Source organism: Rhinolophus ferrumequinum, chromosome 7 (assembly GCF_004115265.2).
Source record: "Rhinolophus ferrumequinum isolate MPI-CBG mRhiFer1 chromosome 7, mRhiFer1_v1.p, whole genome shotgun sequence".
In the NCBI taxonomy this organism is placed as follows: domain Eukaryota; kingdom Metazoa; phylum Chordata; class Mammalia; order Chiroptera; family Rhinolophidae; genus Rhinolophus; species Rhinolophus ferrumequinum.
The window spans coordinates 7084490-7102377 of NC_046290.1; the positions used below are offsets into that span (position 1 = coordinate 7084490).

Genomic DNA, 17888 nt, shown 5'->3' on the forward strand with positions numbered 1-17888 from the left:
TGTTAAATTCTGCTGTTCTCATTCAAGAAAAAAATTATTGATCCCACAAAGCCCGTGACTTAGATATTTTCACTTCTACTTTTAAATGATTGGCTCCCTCCCCTGTCTGGTGACATGTGAACATAAAGGCTTAATTTATTGGGCAACATGGCGCTCCAAATGTTCCTGCCTCAGACTGAGTACTAGATAACTGGCTTCTGAGAAAGAAGAGAGGCCTGGAAGCTAGAAGACCAATCAATAGTTCCCTATTTTGTTATATTTTAATCCACCCAAAGAAATAAAACATGCAAACTCACAATACCCAGTAGTAAGTATTCAGGCAGTAGACAATTAGTTATTGATTTTTCCCTCCATTTTCTAGAGGAGCAATGGGATTTTTATCAGAAGTCGCAGCTCTGTCCTGTCTGAAACAACTAAGTCAGGAAAAGGAAAGAGAACAAGGAGAGTGTATCCTGACCTTTTGAGCTAATGGCCTAGTTTAAATACAACAATCCACATGCAATATTTACATTAAATTCAAACTTAATCTAAATATCAAATTCTATTTCTTTCATGCCTTATAGTGTACTGTATGTATAACAAATAATTGCATTTATCAGACACAGATTGGAAAGCTGGTTTCCCTGGGAATGAATACGTGGCTGCAGACCTGCAAAAACTTCAGTTTTTATTAGAGGATATTATGGGCACTATGAAATGGCAGGAGGAAAAATGGCTGCTTCCCAGATCACAAACGGTTTAGTCCACCACGCTCAGGAATCGGAGTAGCAAACATGGACCCATGTATCTACGTAAAATTTGTGTATGATATTTGGGTCCAACTGCCTCAGGAATGGAAATCTCTTGCCCCTTTATCCACTCTCACCTGCCTTCCCCAGGTCCCCAGAGGCCATATAACCTGAACGTCTGCCATGGGGGTTGTCCAGCTCTCTGCCGTCTGACCTCCATTGACATCTATTACCTGCCGGCAGGCTTGCCAGGCTTCTTGCTGCACTGACTGACCAACAGCCCTTCTGGAATGATCGCTTGCATCCCAGATGCCTACAGTAGCCAATGGTCTGTGCGGAGGCTTGTGCCTCTCCCCAGGCAGGTCCCTGCGGCTCATCCGTTCTCCAGGCCTCCATCAGCCTTGGCCTGGGCATCTTGCTACATACAGAAGGAGGAACCAGGAGGCCTCCGGGATGGGCTCCCACCACTCACTCTGCCCCGGGCACTGAGGCCCCTTGACGACCGTGAACACACTGGCTGCCTTCCAGCTCCCCAGCCAGGGGACTATCTGCAGAGGCTGTTCCATCGGCTTGGATGCTTTTCCCCCAGGTAGTCATATGGCCCACTCACCTCCTTCGAGTCGATGCTCAAATGCTACCTCCCCAACAACTCCTATCTTGACCTTGACCTCCACTGACAATCACAATGCCTTAAGCTAAGTGAGAGAGGCCAGACACAAAAGCTCACATATTATGATTTCGAGTATATGAAATTTCCTGAACAGGAAAATACATAGAAAGAGAACACAAGCTGGTAGCTGCCAGAGGCTGGGAGGAGGGAGAAATGGGAGTGACTCTGTAATGGTACAGGATTTCTCTTATGGTGATGAAAATGTTTTGGACCTCTGTATAGGTGGTGCTTGTACAATATTGTGAAAATACTAAATGCCGCTGAAATAATACACTTGGTTAATTTTATGTTATGTGAATTTCACCTCAATTAAAAAAAATGGGCAACCTCACCAATTACAGTCGCCTTTCCCCAGGGCCATTTCTCCCCATGGAACGTTTCTAACACACAGTGGGATTCACGTGTACGTTTTCTTTATCGTAACATCTCCCCTCTTCCAAATATTAACTCTGTAATGGGAAGCCTTCCTGCCTGTGTTGCTCGTGGATGTAATCTTTGGGTCTGGAACAGGCCTAGAACAAGGGAGGTCACAGATAAATATCTGTGAAATAAATAAATAGATGAATATGTGACCTCTTGAATATTCATCGATATAAGGTCCTCCCTCTTTCTTGAACGCCAAATTAAAGGGAGACGATTCTCTAAAAAACAGGATTCCAGAGCCAGGATAGTCTCATCTAAAATAAATTTAAACATTGAGCGGGAAGAGAGTGGCGTGCATCCTATTACAATCCCAGTGCTCCAGCGCTGAGTACCACGGTCCTCTTTAATTTGCCAGGATTAGAAATGGCAACAAACATTGCATTTCTCTCTGAATTCTAGAAGACAAACCAGGACCTTGGATTTAAACTAGGAGAACTGGAGAAAATGGGGCCCTGATGAGTGCACTATTTCTGCATGCACCCATGTTCTGCGAGTCCATTCCAAAACACGCACCCCGCCGGGAAACATTTGCGTGTAGAAACGAAGACGCTGTGAACCAGGGAGCACGTACCTATGAGCTCCTTATTTCGGACGTCTAGGGCCATGTTGCGGAGCGCGGTGGCGACGGCGCACACCACGCGGTCGTTGTCTATTCGGAGCAGCTCCACGAGGATGGGCAGACCTTTCTCCTTCCGGACGGCCGCTCGGATGTACACTGACCACTGCGAAAAGGCGGAAGGCACAGACGTTAGAAGCGGAGGCGGAACACCCTGTAAGCAAGCAGCACGTGCAGGTTTTCAGACTGCTGTTTACAGGAGCCCAAAAGGTTGAATTATCAAGACCTAGTTGGAGAATGGGTTGAACAGGTTAGACATGTATTTGCATGTTTTAACGTTTTTTGTCTGTCTGTTTTTTGCTTTCAACATATGATAAAGGTTTCAGGGTTAATCAGTCAACCACACTTTGCTTTTCTGATGCCAGCATTTTCAGCACTTGAATGGGGAAGCATTTTGTAGCCGTTTGCATGATGTGTATACTGGATGTTTTAAGAGGTGAAGGTTTGGGACAGGAAGGGCTGGCTACTGACATTAAGAGGAATAAAAAAATGAACCCTGGAAAATGTAGCGAATGATAAAAAGTTGAGTGTGGGTGATTTGTTTTTTTAAAAAGATTGGAATTTGGAGGTGGGCACAGAGATGAGTTGCTACACATACTGTCAGCAAGTTGCTTGCTGAATAATAAAGACATAATTCTTTATTTATCAGAAAAAGGTAGGGGTGAGGAGAGATAAATATGACATTGAAAATCAAGAGTAAAAATTGTAAATTAAAAAAAAACAACTGTTAAGATCAAAATGTATTGTGTCTAGGACCATTATTCAACGTCTGACTCGTAAAACAAGATATAGAAATTGTTTTGGGTGGTTGGTGGCCTTAATGGAACACACCTAATCTTACAATTGAAATATACCTGCAATATCAGAATGATAAAGCATTCCAATTCATTTAATAGAATGCAGGTAGGCCCAGATTCTTCAGACATTTGCATATATACTTCATACTCTTGTACGGTGTTCCAGAGAAGAGCGTGTGCTATAACAATCAGCCAATATAAGGGTTTAATCTGTTGCAATTTCATTTACAATCTAAGAAAATGACATTGAGGACAGGAAGTTTTGGATTCTGTGACAGAGTTCTCCTGGGGACCACCGAAAGTGGAGCAAAGTCCCTACCCCTCCCCCGCCAGACCCCTCCATCCCCCCTCCCCATTGGGGCAGACACCCCAGAGCTGGCTCTCACCTGTGGCAGGCAGGGAGCCCCCTCTGGCAGTGAACGTAGGGCATACGCCATGCCTGCCACATCCTCAGCCCAGCCCTGCATGAAATATGAGATTAAAAAAACACACAACTTCATCCCGTCCTACGTTAGAAGTCACATTCACATAGTTTCTTATCACCATCAGCTCACTCTTCTCCTGCCCTCACTCTGTGCCCCCAGCTCCAGGAAGTCTGATGGGGTGGGGAGCAGACAGAACTCACTAATGCATCTCTTGACTGCAATGAACTGTTGCACAGCCTTGCTCTCAGGGAGCAAAGAAACGGATGTCCAGGAAGTCTTAGACATGGAACAACATGGGGTTTGGATGCTGCTTCTTGGAACTTGGACGTGTGGATGTGGTGTCCCTTCCCAGGGAGGGAGGTACTCTGTGAAAAAAATACAACACCTCCTTCGTATCCACTGGAAATCGCGTTTGCAATTTGACATGCTGAAACACGATTTTTATCTACCTCCTCCACTATTTATAAACCTCTGGTCTCCAGGACCTAGAAAAGATGGGAAACCAGAGCTCATGCAGCCCCTTCTGTGTTGGGGGCGTCCCTAAACTAAGGAGGGAAGCTAGAGAAAAGAACTGAAATTAGAGGGTGGGGTCAATGTTTAAAAGTTGTGAGATGAACATCAACAATCGATTTTTGCACTGGGGAATATTCTGGACCTTCTGAGACCATAGGGAATGTCCTTGGGAACGCAGGCGGGCTGGTGCATGGGCTCTAATGATGACCTCTGTCCCAGTACCACCTCATTGCAGTCCAGGGTGTAGGTTTGTACATTAGTGATCTCTTCTAATTCCCCAAACCCCTGGGAGGTGGTGCTAATATTCTTATTTTGTAGATGAGGGAATTTAGACACAAAGTTGTTAAGTAACCTGCCCACAGGGGTCCTGTTATTCCAAGTCCGTTTCTCTTTATGATGCTGACAGCATCCCTTCCTCTGCCATCATCTCATTCTCTCTCCCCTAATCCTCTGTGCTCAGTCTCCCAGCCACTGCCTTGCCCTCCGTTCCATCCTTCCAAATGTCGACAGAGGAGAAGCCTGGCCATATCTGAGGTGAGCCAAGAAGGGACGGCTATGACTTTATCTTCTCAGAAGTCCAGCTATTATATCCCTCCCATGTTGGATGGAAAGGTGATTTGGTATTTGGAAAACAATGCGAGTCCTTCAGCTTTGCTGGGAAGTGGTTTGAGAGTAAATAAAAAATGGCAATATATTCTAAATGCATATGCATTTTAGATACACCTTTTTCATATGAGAAAATGGTCAACAGTGGTATGTTCTGTCTATGTGAAAGGGATAACCAGACTACAAATTTGATCCGATGTTACTGCTATTGCTGCATAGAAAATAACTTTCATTTTGAAACTTAGTTGTGTATGTGTTTGTACGTGTATGGAAAATTCCCAATCTTAGACTAGTGTACGACAACTCGGAATAAATTATTTACATTTCACTCAAAAGATGTTGCCCATTTCCATAAGTTTTCTTGACGTGCAAAGGATATGTGATAGTGGCCAGTCAACCAGTCTTGGAGTAGGTCATGTGTATCCAATGTGTAATCCAACAAGAAGGAGTAAAAGCCAGCGTAGAGGTGGAAAGGAGAAAGGCATCGTAGAGAGACAGTCACTTGGATGATGATGACAGATGTTGCCCAGGTGTGCTCAACACAGAAACATGAGACACCTACCGTTTTCCCAAAAGAGACAGGCGTCGCCTTGGAAGGACAGCAGCCTGTACTGGTTGGAGAGGTGTGTGGGTTGCCAAGAGTTTTGTCATCAGAAGTGGGAGTGTCACTGGCAGCAAAACAGAGGAACATAAGAGAAAAGTGTGCCATACCTCATTTAGGTTGAGGTGGAAATCTTAGGATGGAACGTGATATCTGCAAACAGAATGAGAGCAGACTGCAGGGAAGGCACAAATCGGGCACAGACCAGGATGCCTTTGAGAAGAACGGTCCATGTGCCCGAGAGAGGATGCCTGATGCTTCAAGAGGAGGAGAAGGAAGAGAAAGAAGAGGAGCAGAAAGGGGAGGGGAGGATGACAGAGAGGGAGGCGGAGAAGCTGGTCCAGGAGGAAATAGCACAGTCATATGACCCAAATTGTTCCTGGAGAGATGCGGTCCCATTGAAGGTCTTGGAAGACTGATGAGCATTCAATCAAAATGATCTCAGCTGACAGAAACTGAACACTTAAGCCAAGTGCCAGGCCCAATTCTAGTTTTTGATATGTAGTAACTAATTTAATCCTCATCTCAATCCTATGCATAAATACTAGTGTCACTAGTGTCACTCCCGTTTTACAGATGAGAAGAGGGAGGCACAGCAAGGTCCCACGGCCTACACATGCTTGCCCAGACCTTGAATCTAGGGAGCACTGCCCCAGAGTTGGTGAGCTCGACCCCCCATTCTCTTCCGCATCTCAGAAACACGGTTTAAGATATACCCATCTGCAAGCATAGTGATATAATCCCTTACAAAGTCACCAATTAACCGTGGCCTAATAATTCACGTTATTATGTTAGTGTTCCAGTTACCCATCTGGCTCTCCTCTAAATGCCTGAGTTAAAGACCCTTTGTGTACTCTCAGTGGAGCTCCTGGACATTTCCATCTAGCCTGGAGAACAACTTGCCTGGGTTTAGCAGACCTGACAAGAGAAGTCATGTATCACTGGAATCAAAGAGATCGGCCTTGTTTGTATTAGGAAAGGCTCGCTTTTACTCGTATTTGCATCTGAAGGGACAGCAATTTGAAATAGTAAATGCTGTTCCTTCTCCTCCTCCTGACCCATGGCTCTTCCTGGGAAGTGGCTCCACTGTTTAGTCCATCAAGGCGTTGTCGGAATGGGACAGAGAACAAAGCAGCAAACATTTAGTGTTTAAGGCTGGAGGGCACAGATGCAGGTGAAAGATGGGATATGTTTGAAAGGAGATGAGAATGGCAGAAAATCTGCCTTCTCCCCAGAGTCAACAGAGAGCTTCTGAGCTGGAGAGAGAAAGGATCCGGTTTGGAGAGGAAGCAGGAGGTGTGAGTATCATGGGAGACTGCCACCGGAAGTGTCCGTGGACAAGATCTCTGTGTGAGGCTGCTGGTGAACTCTCCTTTAGAGATGGAAGAGCGGAGAGTCAGCAGAAGCTCTGCTGTCCGTCCTGGAGCTCAGCAGTGTATACCACGCCCCGACCCCATCATGGAGTGAGGACAGCACAGGAGGAATGGCAATATGCTTGCAGGGTGGGCGAGGGCTCCTGCAGCCCCCGTGTGGCACAGGGGAGCCCCTGAGCATTTCTGTGGTCTTGAGTGGGTGGGCTAAGTTGGCTGGGGAGGAAAGGCTAAGGACTCACGGCTGCAGAGGGGTTAGCTGGCCAGGAGGCGGGGGGTATATGAGAATGGCAGGCGTGGACAGTACCTGCCTGAGTTAAGGAGAGGGCATGACGGCATCTCAGGGGAGATCGACTGTGGGGAGAAGCAGGTGTGGGCCTGGCGGGTACCTTGGACCAGAGACAGTCCAGTCACCAATCGTCACATCCCAGCTGATAACCCCACAGGACAAGGAGGCCAGAGAGGATTCCAGACTGAGACATGGATGCCCAATCCTACCCCCTGCAGGGATATGCCTGTAGACTCCCCAAGTTTATCAACTGCAGGGGGCAGGAGAGGATGAAAACTGATAAACATAAATGCAGCCAAGGGTTAAGCCTGAGGGACTGGGAAATAGCTGAATTTGATTGAGTTTACCTGGAGATGTCCAGATTAAATGTTTTTTTCTTTTCTTTTTTGCATGAGGCAAATTGCGATGAAACTAAACTGCATTACACCAAACCAAGTTACTTGCGTAAGAGTTGGTTCCAATAACGTTCCTTGTTCCTTGATGGTTTGGTGCTAAAGTGAAATCAGTAACTTTTTAACCCTTTGAACCCAGGCTACCTCATTCTAATGTGGATTCCCAGGAGCTTGAGTTTTAAAAATCCCGGCACAGCCTTATATGGGATTAATAGCTACACTATTTCCAAAAATTTCTCCCCTTCTTAAACTAAGGTGACTCTGTTAAGACTGATTTATGTTCCTAAAAGATTAACACTGTAATTTAATTAGCTTTTCCCTCTTGAAATCCTAACAATTTGCTAAATAACTAAGACAGTTACGTACCCCCCAACTCTCAGGCTGTGTCAAGGTTATGTAATTTTTGATGAAAAAACATGCCTTTAAACATGAACCTTTCTGAACACAGAAAATGTTTTTACAAATGTTGTAATACAGGTGCCACCCTTGCTATCAGCACTGACGGAGGTCTTAGGACAAGAAATCACTACCACGTGTGATTAGGGCCAATGAGTGGGTTAGGGCCCAGATCTTCTCCTGCTTCTTCTCCCTGGGTCGGGCCCCGCCTTGTCCTGTGTCAAGCTGGTCGTCACGTCCAGCTGAGTGTACTGTCTCCAAGAGCGTTCTGAGCGGGCAGAGTCTTCAGACAACCTTTGGGTTTATTCTGGCCCAACTTCTAACCCATTCAGCATCATGCTTCATGCCCCATTTTTATCACAGTCTTTCAGCATTCTGTTTCTTTGTATTTAAACCTTATGCTTTACATCACACCATTAATTAGGACAGAGACAATTCTCTTTGTCTTAGATGTCCAATCATGATTTTTACTGTCATTGGTTGCAGTCCACTAATCGGCCCTCATCCCTTTGTACATGACACACTCACTGCTACGCTACGCCAAATTCAGTGTCCTTCTCAAGGCTATTGATCCTGCCTCTAGAGACAAGTCTCAAATTTCCCAGTTCTCTTATGTTTTATTCATTTGGGCCACATGGCAGGAGATTCTGTTTCCATCTTCACATCTATGTTGCTTTCATGTTAGCTCATTAAACATTAAGTATCTCTTTAGTCTATCTTATTTTAAAAATAAATGGGGAAATAATAGAGTCTTTGAGGATAGTCATATTTTAAGGGGGAAATTGATGAATCAAAGATATCTAAAATGTTTGGCTTGATAGCAAGTCCGGATATATTTCTATAGTTTAAACCCTGGGTTTTCACAAGGTTCAATTACAACGGAAATAATCCATAACTGGGAGTTGAATGAACATTCATTCACATTTTGGAGATCTCCAACTTACTATATCTAATTGTTTTAATATTCTATGACAAAAAGAAATCATTGTACTGTAAAGGAGAAAAAGGTAACGGAAATCTAGGCTGGCAATGAAAATCATCTATCACTTTGCTTCTGTCACAATGCTGTTATGTTTTTCTGATGCTCATAAACCAAGTAATAAGTGTTTTAAAGTTTAAGAAGTATTTAGGGCCGTTATGAAGATTTAGTCTGCTAGTCAATTTGTCACACAGAAAAAGAGTGTGCACGATCTCTCCATAAAGAGAAGTTATTGTTTCAGATGATGAGGCTTATAAAAAGCTGTCTCTATGCAAAATTCTGGTGTTTTACCTTCACATTTCTGCTTTTGTTTGGGTCATAAAAAGTTAAGGACACTAGAAAAAAGCCACTAAATTTCAATAGTTGCTATAAAAACACATCCTTAGAACTCTAGATTTCAGATGGTAACACTGCCCTTATGGAACCTGATGCTGTTGTGTATCCTAAAACAGTCTTTTCATTATTCAAGATTTTTTTCTTGTCCTTTTAAAGTAAGGATTTCTTTGTTTGGTTTTTGTACAAGTTGTTATCAATCCGTTAAAAATTATAATAATTTATCAGTGTTCGGCTTAATGAAGATCTTCTCAGATCATCCTTGTGGGTTGTCTGTCTTCCCTTCCCATATATCCCCTTACCATTTAATATGGTAAATTAATAAATTATACAAGACATGACAATGTGATCGGCTTTCATGTATGCTTGTGTACTTGTACTTCGATAAGGAAATTCTTATTTAAATATGTGTATTTATAACGACACACGATTAATCCTTTGTGTCCCTTGCTCTGCCTGAAGACCCTCCCATGTATTTAGAGTTACTAGGAAGGCCAGTGCTTCTTGTGATAAGGTTGACATCCTGGGAGTCAAAATTCTACTTTAACCACTGGGATGGAAATCTTTCTAAAATGCTTTCAGTTATTAGAATATATGGAACAGCCAAGACATTGGATGGGCTCTGACAGTTTTTCTTTCTTACAGCCTCCTATGTACTTTAATTCTTCTGTCTTCTCTCTTTGCCATCAGAGGATTTCATCTCCCTTCTTACGGCAGATCTGTATGCCTGTGTATAAGCAGCACTCCTTACATTTTTTAATATATTGCTTGAAATCTGATGTGGACTGGGAAATCCAATGGTCATAATTGTTAAACCGTCCAAAATACAGTTTTTGTGATATTGACTTCATCTGCTCCGGACCCTTCTGCCTCTTTTTTAGTAGTTTCTATTAGTAACTGAAAAACTACCAAGTACATGTCCTCTGAGGATGTGGGAATAAGTCTCACACTGCAGATAACTGTGCTGAACTAATGTGCAGGTTTATGCCCTGAAATCAGACAGCAAGATGTTATTGCCAGGAAATATTGATAATTTTTATCATACTTTTATCATTCTTATTTTACAATCCAAAGTAGGAGAGAATTTTTAAATATCAAAATAGTATAAAAAGGTTCATCTTATCATGTTCTTACTCCAGACACCTAAAGACCTGGACATACCTTGGCAGCTCTCCCAGCTGACCTGGTTACCTCAGAGACAGAGCCTCGTAATTTAAACAGGAAGTTCAACACTGCAGGAACTGGGGGAATGGGTAATGCTATCACAACCTGCAGCCTGGAAAGCACGGAGGAGTCTGGAAACTGAAAAGAAAACAATTCTCCCACAACTCCGTTCTATCAATTTTATATCATATCAATTACATGTTGCCCTCTGAATCAAATAGCCAAATAAAGAAACATAAAATGTGACCATGTGAAGATGGCCGGGTCGTTATATGTGCTATTAACTGCTTAGTGACTGATAGATGTTCATAAATACATCGAAAGACTGGTTTTCACAAGAAGGACACGTAGATATAGATGCTAGTGGTAAATGCTTATGTTTGAGCACTTTTGCTCAGCCAAGCACAGGACTGAACAATGGGGCACAAAGACATAAGTGGGACTTGGCTTCTACCCTTAAAGGGTTTACAGACCAGATTCCTTTCTGGAAGACATTCTTAGTAGCTCACTAAGGACTCGTATAAATAAATGAATAATTGGTGACACTGATTTTAAATTTTGGCGTTTAGATGGGATGGCACAGTTCTTAGTACATATCTTTTTCCCCCCATGACTGTTTTTAAGATTTTCTCTTTACCACTGATTTTGAGAAATTTGATTGTGATGTACCTTGGTATAGTTTCTTCATGTTTCTTGTGCTTGGGGTCCCTTGAGCTGCTTTGATCTCTGAGTTTAAATTTTTCAACCTTTATTTTTTCAAAAATTCTTTTTCTGTTTTCTTCCTCCTTTCTTTCTCCTTTGGTTTGGGGTCAGTAATTACACATATATCAGGCCACTGAGCATTTGTTTTCTTTTTTATCTGTGTTTCACTTTATAATTTCCACTGCTATCTTCCAGTTCACTAATCTTTGCTTCTGCAATGTCTAATAGTCTGTTAATCCCATTTTTCCATGTATTTTGTTTTGCTTTAAATGTTGTACTTTAACTCCAGAAGTTTTATTTGGGTCTTTAATATGTTTTTCATGGTTTCTAATTAACTTTGTGAATATGTCGAATATAGAGTTTAACTTGTAAAGCCAAAGTTGTAGTCTTACATTTAAATTCCTCTACCGCTCAAAGATACGTCTCCATTTTGAAATTGTTGTAAGAACCTAAGTATTTTTCAAAGAAAATAATATTCACTAAAAGTAATATTTTAAGAGGGCACACTTGATTTGCTACCATCTAGATGGCTTTGTGCCTCAGGTCAGACTAAGGTCTGCAGGCCAGAGCCCACCTTCCTATGTCCATCTAGTCTGTCCTCCGAGGCAGGGGAGCTGGGTGGGGACTTGTAGTATCTAAGTGTTCTTGGCTGTATATACTGACAACCCCTTGACCAATGACATTCCATCTGTGCACCCAGCGTTGTGACTGATCTCCAGGAGGTGATACGAAGCAGCCACAATCTTCTCTGTTAAAGATGAGACATCTGAGCCATAATGAGGCGCTATAATTTGCCCAGGGTCACAAAGCTCAGAAGAGGCAGAGGCTAGGTTTGAATTGTGATTTGAGCCAAAGCCTCCTACATTTAGAGGGAGAGAGGATCTAAGGGTTAGTTCAAGGAGGTGATTTCCATTATTATCTCTTTCCTACTCATGCGAGGCTATACTCTAGAATTCTGCCTGGCATGACTCTGCTTTCTCTAGTTGGAAGCAGGCGGCAACTTCCCTTCAAGCTTCGCCCAACCTGCATTCTTTCAGTATAGCATTAGGGATGCCTGCGAGCAGGGGAGAAAAGGGACAACATACACATTCTTAAGACTCTCAAAAGAATGGGGGCGGGCCTTCCCACGCGTCAGTAGGCAGCTCCTGGGAAGTACTGTCAGGGACTGGGCCCCAAGAGCTGGGCTGTCACATGGGAGAAAGAAGGCAGTGCTGCAGCTGAGACCGTCTCAATGGAAACAAAGGATGGGAGAGCGGGGGCGAGAGGGAGAGAGGGAGAGAGGAAGAGGAAAAGAGAGAGAGAGAGAGGACAGGAAGGCCGATACTGGAAGGTATAATAGGAAGGGAGGGTTAGTTGCATGACAATGCTGAGGCCTGTTGGTGTGACACCGATGGTATTGAGCTTCTGAGAATTATCTGTAGCTATGTGCCTATATGAACATCGTTTTATAAAAATGAATATTAAAGGAAAGAGTGATTATATCTGTCCCAAGGCTTTGATATTAAATAAACAGGAAATGGATGGCTGAGGTCTCCGGTGATGTGTCCCCCATACGCTCTCAATCATCTAAGAGGTTACACTTTTTTATGCCATAAGGCAAGTTAGCTTAGCGACCAGAGTCAAGAATTCTTTGGGATGGTGAATCCCTTTCTACCCAAACTGAGGGTCATGCAGGTTTCCATGAAAACCAATCAGGAACAGCATGTGTTTATAAGGACTCAGACAAAAATACCTCCTGATCTCCTTCTCAATCATATATTTGCTTTACTTAGTTAGTTTTGCCACAGACAACTAGCAATACTATTCTCTGTAGGGCCATAATTTAAAAAGGCAAGAAATTCTCTTCCTCTGGGGACAGAACCAGCTACAACACCGTAAGGATTCACATGAGTTTTTATTCAAGGTGTTGGGTGTTAGCTCCCTGAGCAGCCGATGGTAGTGCTTTGAAAAGCGTCAGCATGTCCCAGTCTCCCCTGAAAACCGAGTAACTCAGGTACACAACTGGAATGGAAAGCACATCGCAGCGACTATACTTACATCTACCCAACTGTGTTCCGTAGTGATCCTCAAGGACTCCTGAACCCTTAAAACAATTGTAAAGGAATACCTAAGTCCAACAGTTCAAGGTAACTGCTATTTCTCTAATGTCCTCAAACACTTCATTAAAACTGCATTTCTCAAAACTGGACTTCTGTTACTTTCTAACGTTGTGCTCGTCATTCCCGATTTCTTATTGTAACGAACTAATCATACCTTCCAGCTCCCTGCAGCCAAGTTCTGCAGGGCACCTGCCGCCCCTTCCAGCGTGTCTGCATTTGAGCACTCAGAGAGCAGTGTGAGGTAGGGTTTGACTATTGATGGGTGCCACAGCATCTGGATCCCTTTGGGTGGTTCTGCACAGTCTGGAAGAGGTCCTACTCCATCCCACTGGTGGAAGAAAAATGAGAGTAAACATCTTTAACATCGTCACATTTCCCAATATCGCCGTCTGTAAACATGACATGAAAACAAAAGCAGGTTGTCCTGATTTCTGGCGAACATCTATTGCATGGAGGGGAAGTCCTAAAGTAGGAGAGCCATGCCTGCCCCCGGGAGCTTGTGCTGGTGGGTGGAGGGGGCGGGAGCATGGACTTAAGTGTACACGAGTGGCAGGAGAATAGATGAGCCCTCTGAGAACAATTCTAGCACCGTGCTACAGGAAGAAAGCAGAGGTGAGGTACTTTTGGTTGGGCAAGATGGAAGAAGCCTCCAGACCAAGGCAGCATGTCTTACAGAGAGCACACTGTCGTTACTGGCATAACTCAGAGGTAACCACCACATGCCAGGACTTCTTATGCATAGGCGTTAACTGCAGTAAATCCCCATACAACTTGTAAACACATCTGTTTGATTTTGAGTACTATCATTGCATCTATGGGCACCAACCCAATGACAGGAGGGACAAGAGAAAATTGCTCTGTTTTATGAGATGCATTCACATAGCTATCGGCACATCTAGACTTTACAGCACTTCTGATAGTTAAGTTTGCTTTAAATTGAATCTAATGAATAACAGGAGCATGTGGAATTAAAAATTAATTACAAGTAATTTTAAAATTATGGGTTATTGCACAAAGGAGTATCAGTAGACCTTTAAAAATGATAGATTTGAAGACCGTGTAGCAACTTGAGCAAACAATGACAACAAAAGTTAAATGAACAATGCAGGATACAAAGTGGTATGGGTTTGTACTTTTTACCATGTAAAATGCATCATAGAAACCATGTAGTGGTAATAAAAACTTACTCAAAAAATGTTTATGTCTTTCCTTTTTTCTACATTTCAAATTTTCTGTTCTATTATTCTTATAATTTTAAAAATATTGAAAATTGTAATAATGATTCTGACCTTTGATCATACTCAGCCTTTGTCATTTGTGAAAAATAAAGCAATGAGTATAATGAGGGTAGAAATAAAGTACACTATATGTATAGAAAACTATTCCCATATTCACTTCTGAGAAAAACCACAGTAAAACAAAATGATCCATAATATTATAGTGGGGTACTAAATTATTTAACTGCTTTATTTGTGTTTGTTAATGATTTCTTAAAATATACTCTAGATGTCATACTAGGCTTTCTCACAGATATTTCATGTACATATATATGCACACGTATGTATATGTGTATGTATAAATACAAAAACACAACTATGTTTCAGAATATGTGTGAGTTCCTTAGTTTTGAAAATTTTGCTGGAAGAAAATATAGACTTACTTCATATCTGTGTAATATAAAAATGGAAGTGTTGATAGTGAAAATGTAAAGTTATGTAACTGTCACAAATCACTTCAAGAATTTCATCATTTATTTTCCAAGAAAAAACCTGAAAACTCATGCCTTCTTTTTCTCAGTTAGGACATAGCTTAGTTTAAGTCAAGGCTAAAGCTCAGAGATGAATAACATCCCATGGGTGGATGTTGGTATCTTATTAAAGGTCATTTTTAATGAGAGCGTCACTCAATTTCAACTTTCTAATGAGAACACTCAAGGCGGGAATGATCTTTTTTTTTTTTTTTTTTTTTAACAAAAGCCACTTCTCAACCGTTCAAAGATGACTTTTCACCTGTACACCCATATCAATGAAACCAACACGTTTCCTTTAAATAAAAAAAAAAAGTAAAAGTGAACCAGCCTTGTCATATTGCACCTGGTTTATTATTTGAGACTGACTCATTCCACTGAATAGAAAGAACACTGTCACACTCTAGGTTTGTTGACATCAGTGATGAAACAGGAATAATACTGGCTTCTCAAAGGAAACCAGCTTGGGGTTAGTATAATGGAAAATGGGAAATTATTACATTTGTTTTTCTTTTTCTTTTTTTCATCTTTTATTTTGTCATCTCCTTAAAACTTTCCAGCTATCATTTCCATATAAAGATGTAATGATAATCAGGAAAATCAGACTATGGAATTTAAAACTCAACATGGATGAAATTTCCCTCTCATGTAAGAGCTACCATAACACCAGGAGGTGAACAGAAGTTGCATTTGTAGGCTCATTACAAGATGTGACAGCCAAACCATACAAAGAGCAAAAGGCAGCTGTGTTATCGTTTGCTGGGCTTCATCTTGTTCTCCTTTTCTAAATTCTGTGCAATAAAACAGGATAAATGGCTACGTCAGTAGACAATTTTATTCTGCTCTGACATGGATCTATGCAGCTCTTAAATACCTTTTATTACAATTCTTTCTTAATGGTTACACACAGAGTCTGAAGGAAATAAAAGGAAAGCTGATGTGATATGGATAATCTTTGATCACAGCTTGAGATGGAGTTCAAAGGGTATTCTCTGCCATTTCAGAACGTTGATGGCAGTCTGGCATGTCAACACCGAAGAAAAAGAACTGCTTAAGTCAGTCAATGCATCTCGCCTTTATCTGGGTACTTTATTCAAACTTATACTGAGTTAATAGGGAAAGAAGTGTCAGCTGTCCATTCAAAAATAGATTTTCATCAGCCATAGAAAGAACAGAAGTCTTCAGAGCTTGCTAACATACTTGATATTATGTTGCCCAGAGTCAACATCCACAGGCATACAGAACAATGTGACATCAGGATAAGACCGAAGCTGTGAACCGTTTCTACACATGTAAACCTTTACTGCTAACCTTCTAGAACGAGGATCCATGAGAAATTGTGGGATAGGCAACTCTTTTACTAAAGTGGAAATATGTCATTTATAAACACAAGACATATCTGCCCTAACATTTCTACAAAACCGGCATGTGTGGATGGAAGGCAAGCAGTGGCTAAATGTTTAACACAGTCAAAACACTGGTCATCCAGCTATGGAATCCTCAGAGCACAGGACTAAATTTATGAGACTTATACAAACTATGCTTATTTTGGACTGCATCCTGATGGCATATTACCACGATTCTTTAATAGCTTGAAATATGAAAATAACATACAGAGGCCAAAATCTCAGGAGGGACAACGTTCTATGTAATAAAGACAGGGCGTAACCAAAGAGACAAAGTAATTTTAGGAAACGCAGAGGGGCAATGATAGCAGAGTATTTTTTGATTATGTTATCTACATTATTGGTAAGTTGTGGCAAGATTTACACACACACTCACACATAAACGTAAGTGTGTGTGTGTGTTTATATATCTTCATTTATCAGGTTTATGTTTAAAAATCAAGCAGAGATTAGATAAAGGGAAAACAAAAGAAAAAGGAGAAAAGCATTTGTGATCTTAAAAAATTTTATTCCAGCTTGGGGGACATTTTTAGTGAAAATATCCCTTTCTTCTCCTAGTTTTACTCCTCACACTTAGTAGTTAAATAAATGTTCCTCAATTTTGTGCACATTTTTATTTTCATCTGTTATATTTTAACAAATAAAACGTGCAAGCATTCTAGCAGCTAGCTCGTGATTCTTAAGTTATTACCTAAATGTTTAAATTATATTTTGTGCAAATCATTCCTATGTTATTAGAAAAAAATCAGAAAATTATTTTTCACTTTAAAGTTCCTCTTATCCATTGTCTTGTTTATATTTAGAATTTTACACATATATTTAGAGTTCATGAAGCTAAGGATTGAGTGGGTTATACCAGAGGTTTTGAGCTTTTTTCCTTCTATGTTAAAGCTCTAATCCCCAATATGATGGTTTTCAGAGGTGATGCTTTTGAGAGGTGATTAGATTTATGAGACCATAATGGTAGAATCTCCATGATGGGATTAGTATCCTTGTAAGGAGATGAAGGGACCAGAGTTTTCAATTTCTGCCATAAAGGAACAGCAAGAAGACGGCCATCTGTAAACCAGGAAGGGGTCCTCACCGGACACCAAATCTGCTGGTCCCTTGATGTTAGACTCCCACGCTTCAGAACTGTGAGAAACAAATGTCTGCTGTTTCAGCCACCCAGTCTGTGGTATTTTGTTACAGCAGCTTGAGCAGACTAAGGCAGTAATCATAATTAGGACTAAGAAAACTTGGTGTTAGGATGGAACCTCCAGTTACACCATTGTTGTTCTGTCATGGAGCAATCTTGGGGACAGTCTGGAAGCAAAGCAAGGCAAGTGTGTGACAGGATTATGTTGATAGTTGATCACAGATTGATTTGTCATCCCAAAGAGTGCCACAGTCACCACATAATATCAATACTTTTCTTTACTGGCTTTAAATGTCTGACTGTATGACTAGTATAATAAAACAAATCAGTAAACAGTTTATATCACTCACTTTCTAAACTTGTATAAAATTGAAAATATACATGATCTCTCCAAGAAAGTCATGCTCAAACCTTTTTTGGGAATGAAGAGAATAACGTGCTCCCAATTTAGATGGCAAGGGGCTGCTGGAATGTAGACACAATGCTTTGTGATA

At 41.5% G+C, this 17888-nt stretch overlaps 1 protein-coding gene across 3 annotated transcripts in view; it reads right to left on the reverse strand.

Moving 5' to 3' along the window:
• Positions 1 to 17888, reverse strand: part of CTNND2 (catenin delta 2) — an 829794-nt gene that overhangs the window by 99340 nt on the left and 712566 nt on the right. For 2 of the 3 annotated variants that reach the window (XM_033110744.1, XM_033110745.1), the window contains 2 exons: positions 13258 to 13431; positions 2393 to 2543 (listed from right to left, as the gene is read on the reverse strand). In XM_033110744.1, coding sequence (XP_032966635.1) covers positions 2393 to 2543; positions 13258 to 13431 — 325 coding nt within the window. Of the gene's footprint in view, positions 1 to 2392; positions 2544 to 3620; positions 3696 to 13257; positions 13432 to 17888 lie in introns of all 3 variants that reach the window. The other variant, XM_033110743.1, reaches the window with a different exon arrangement.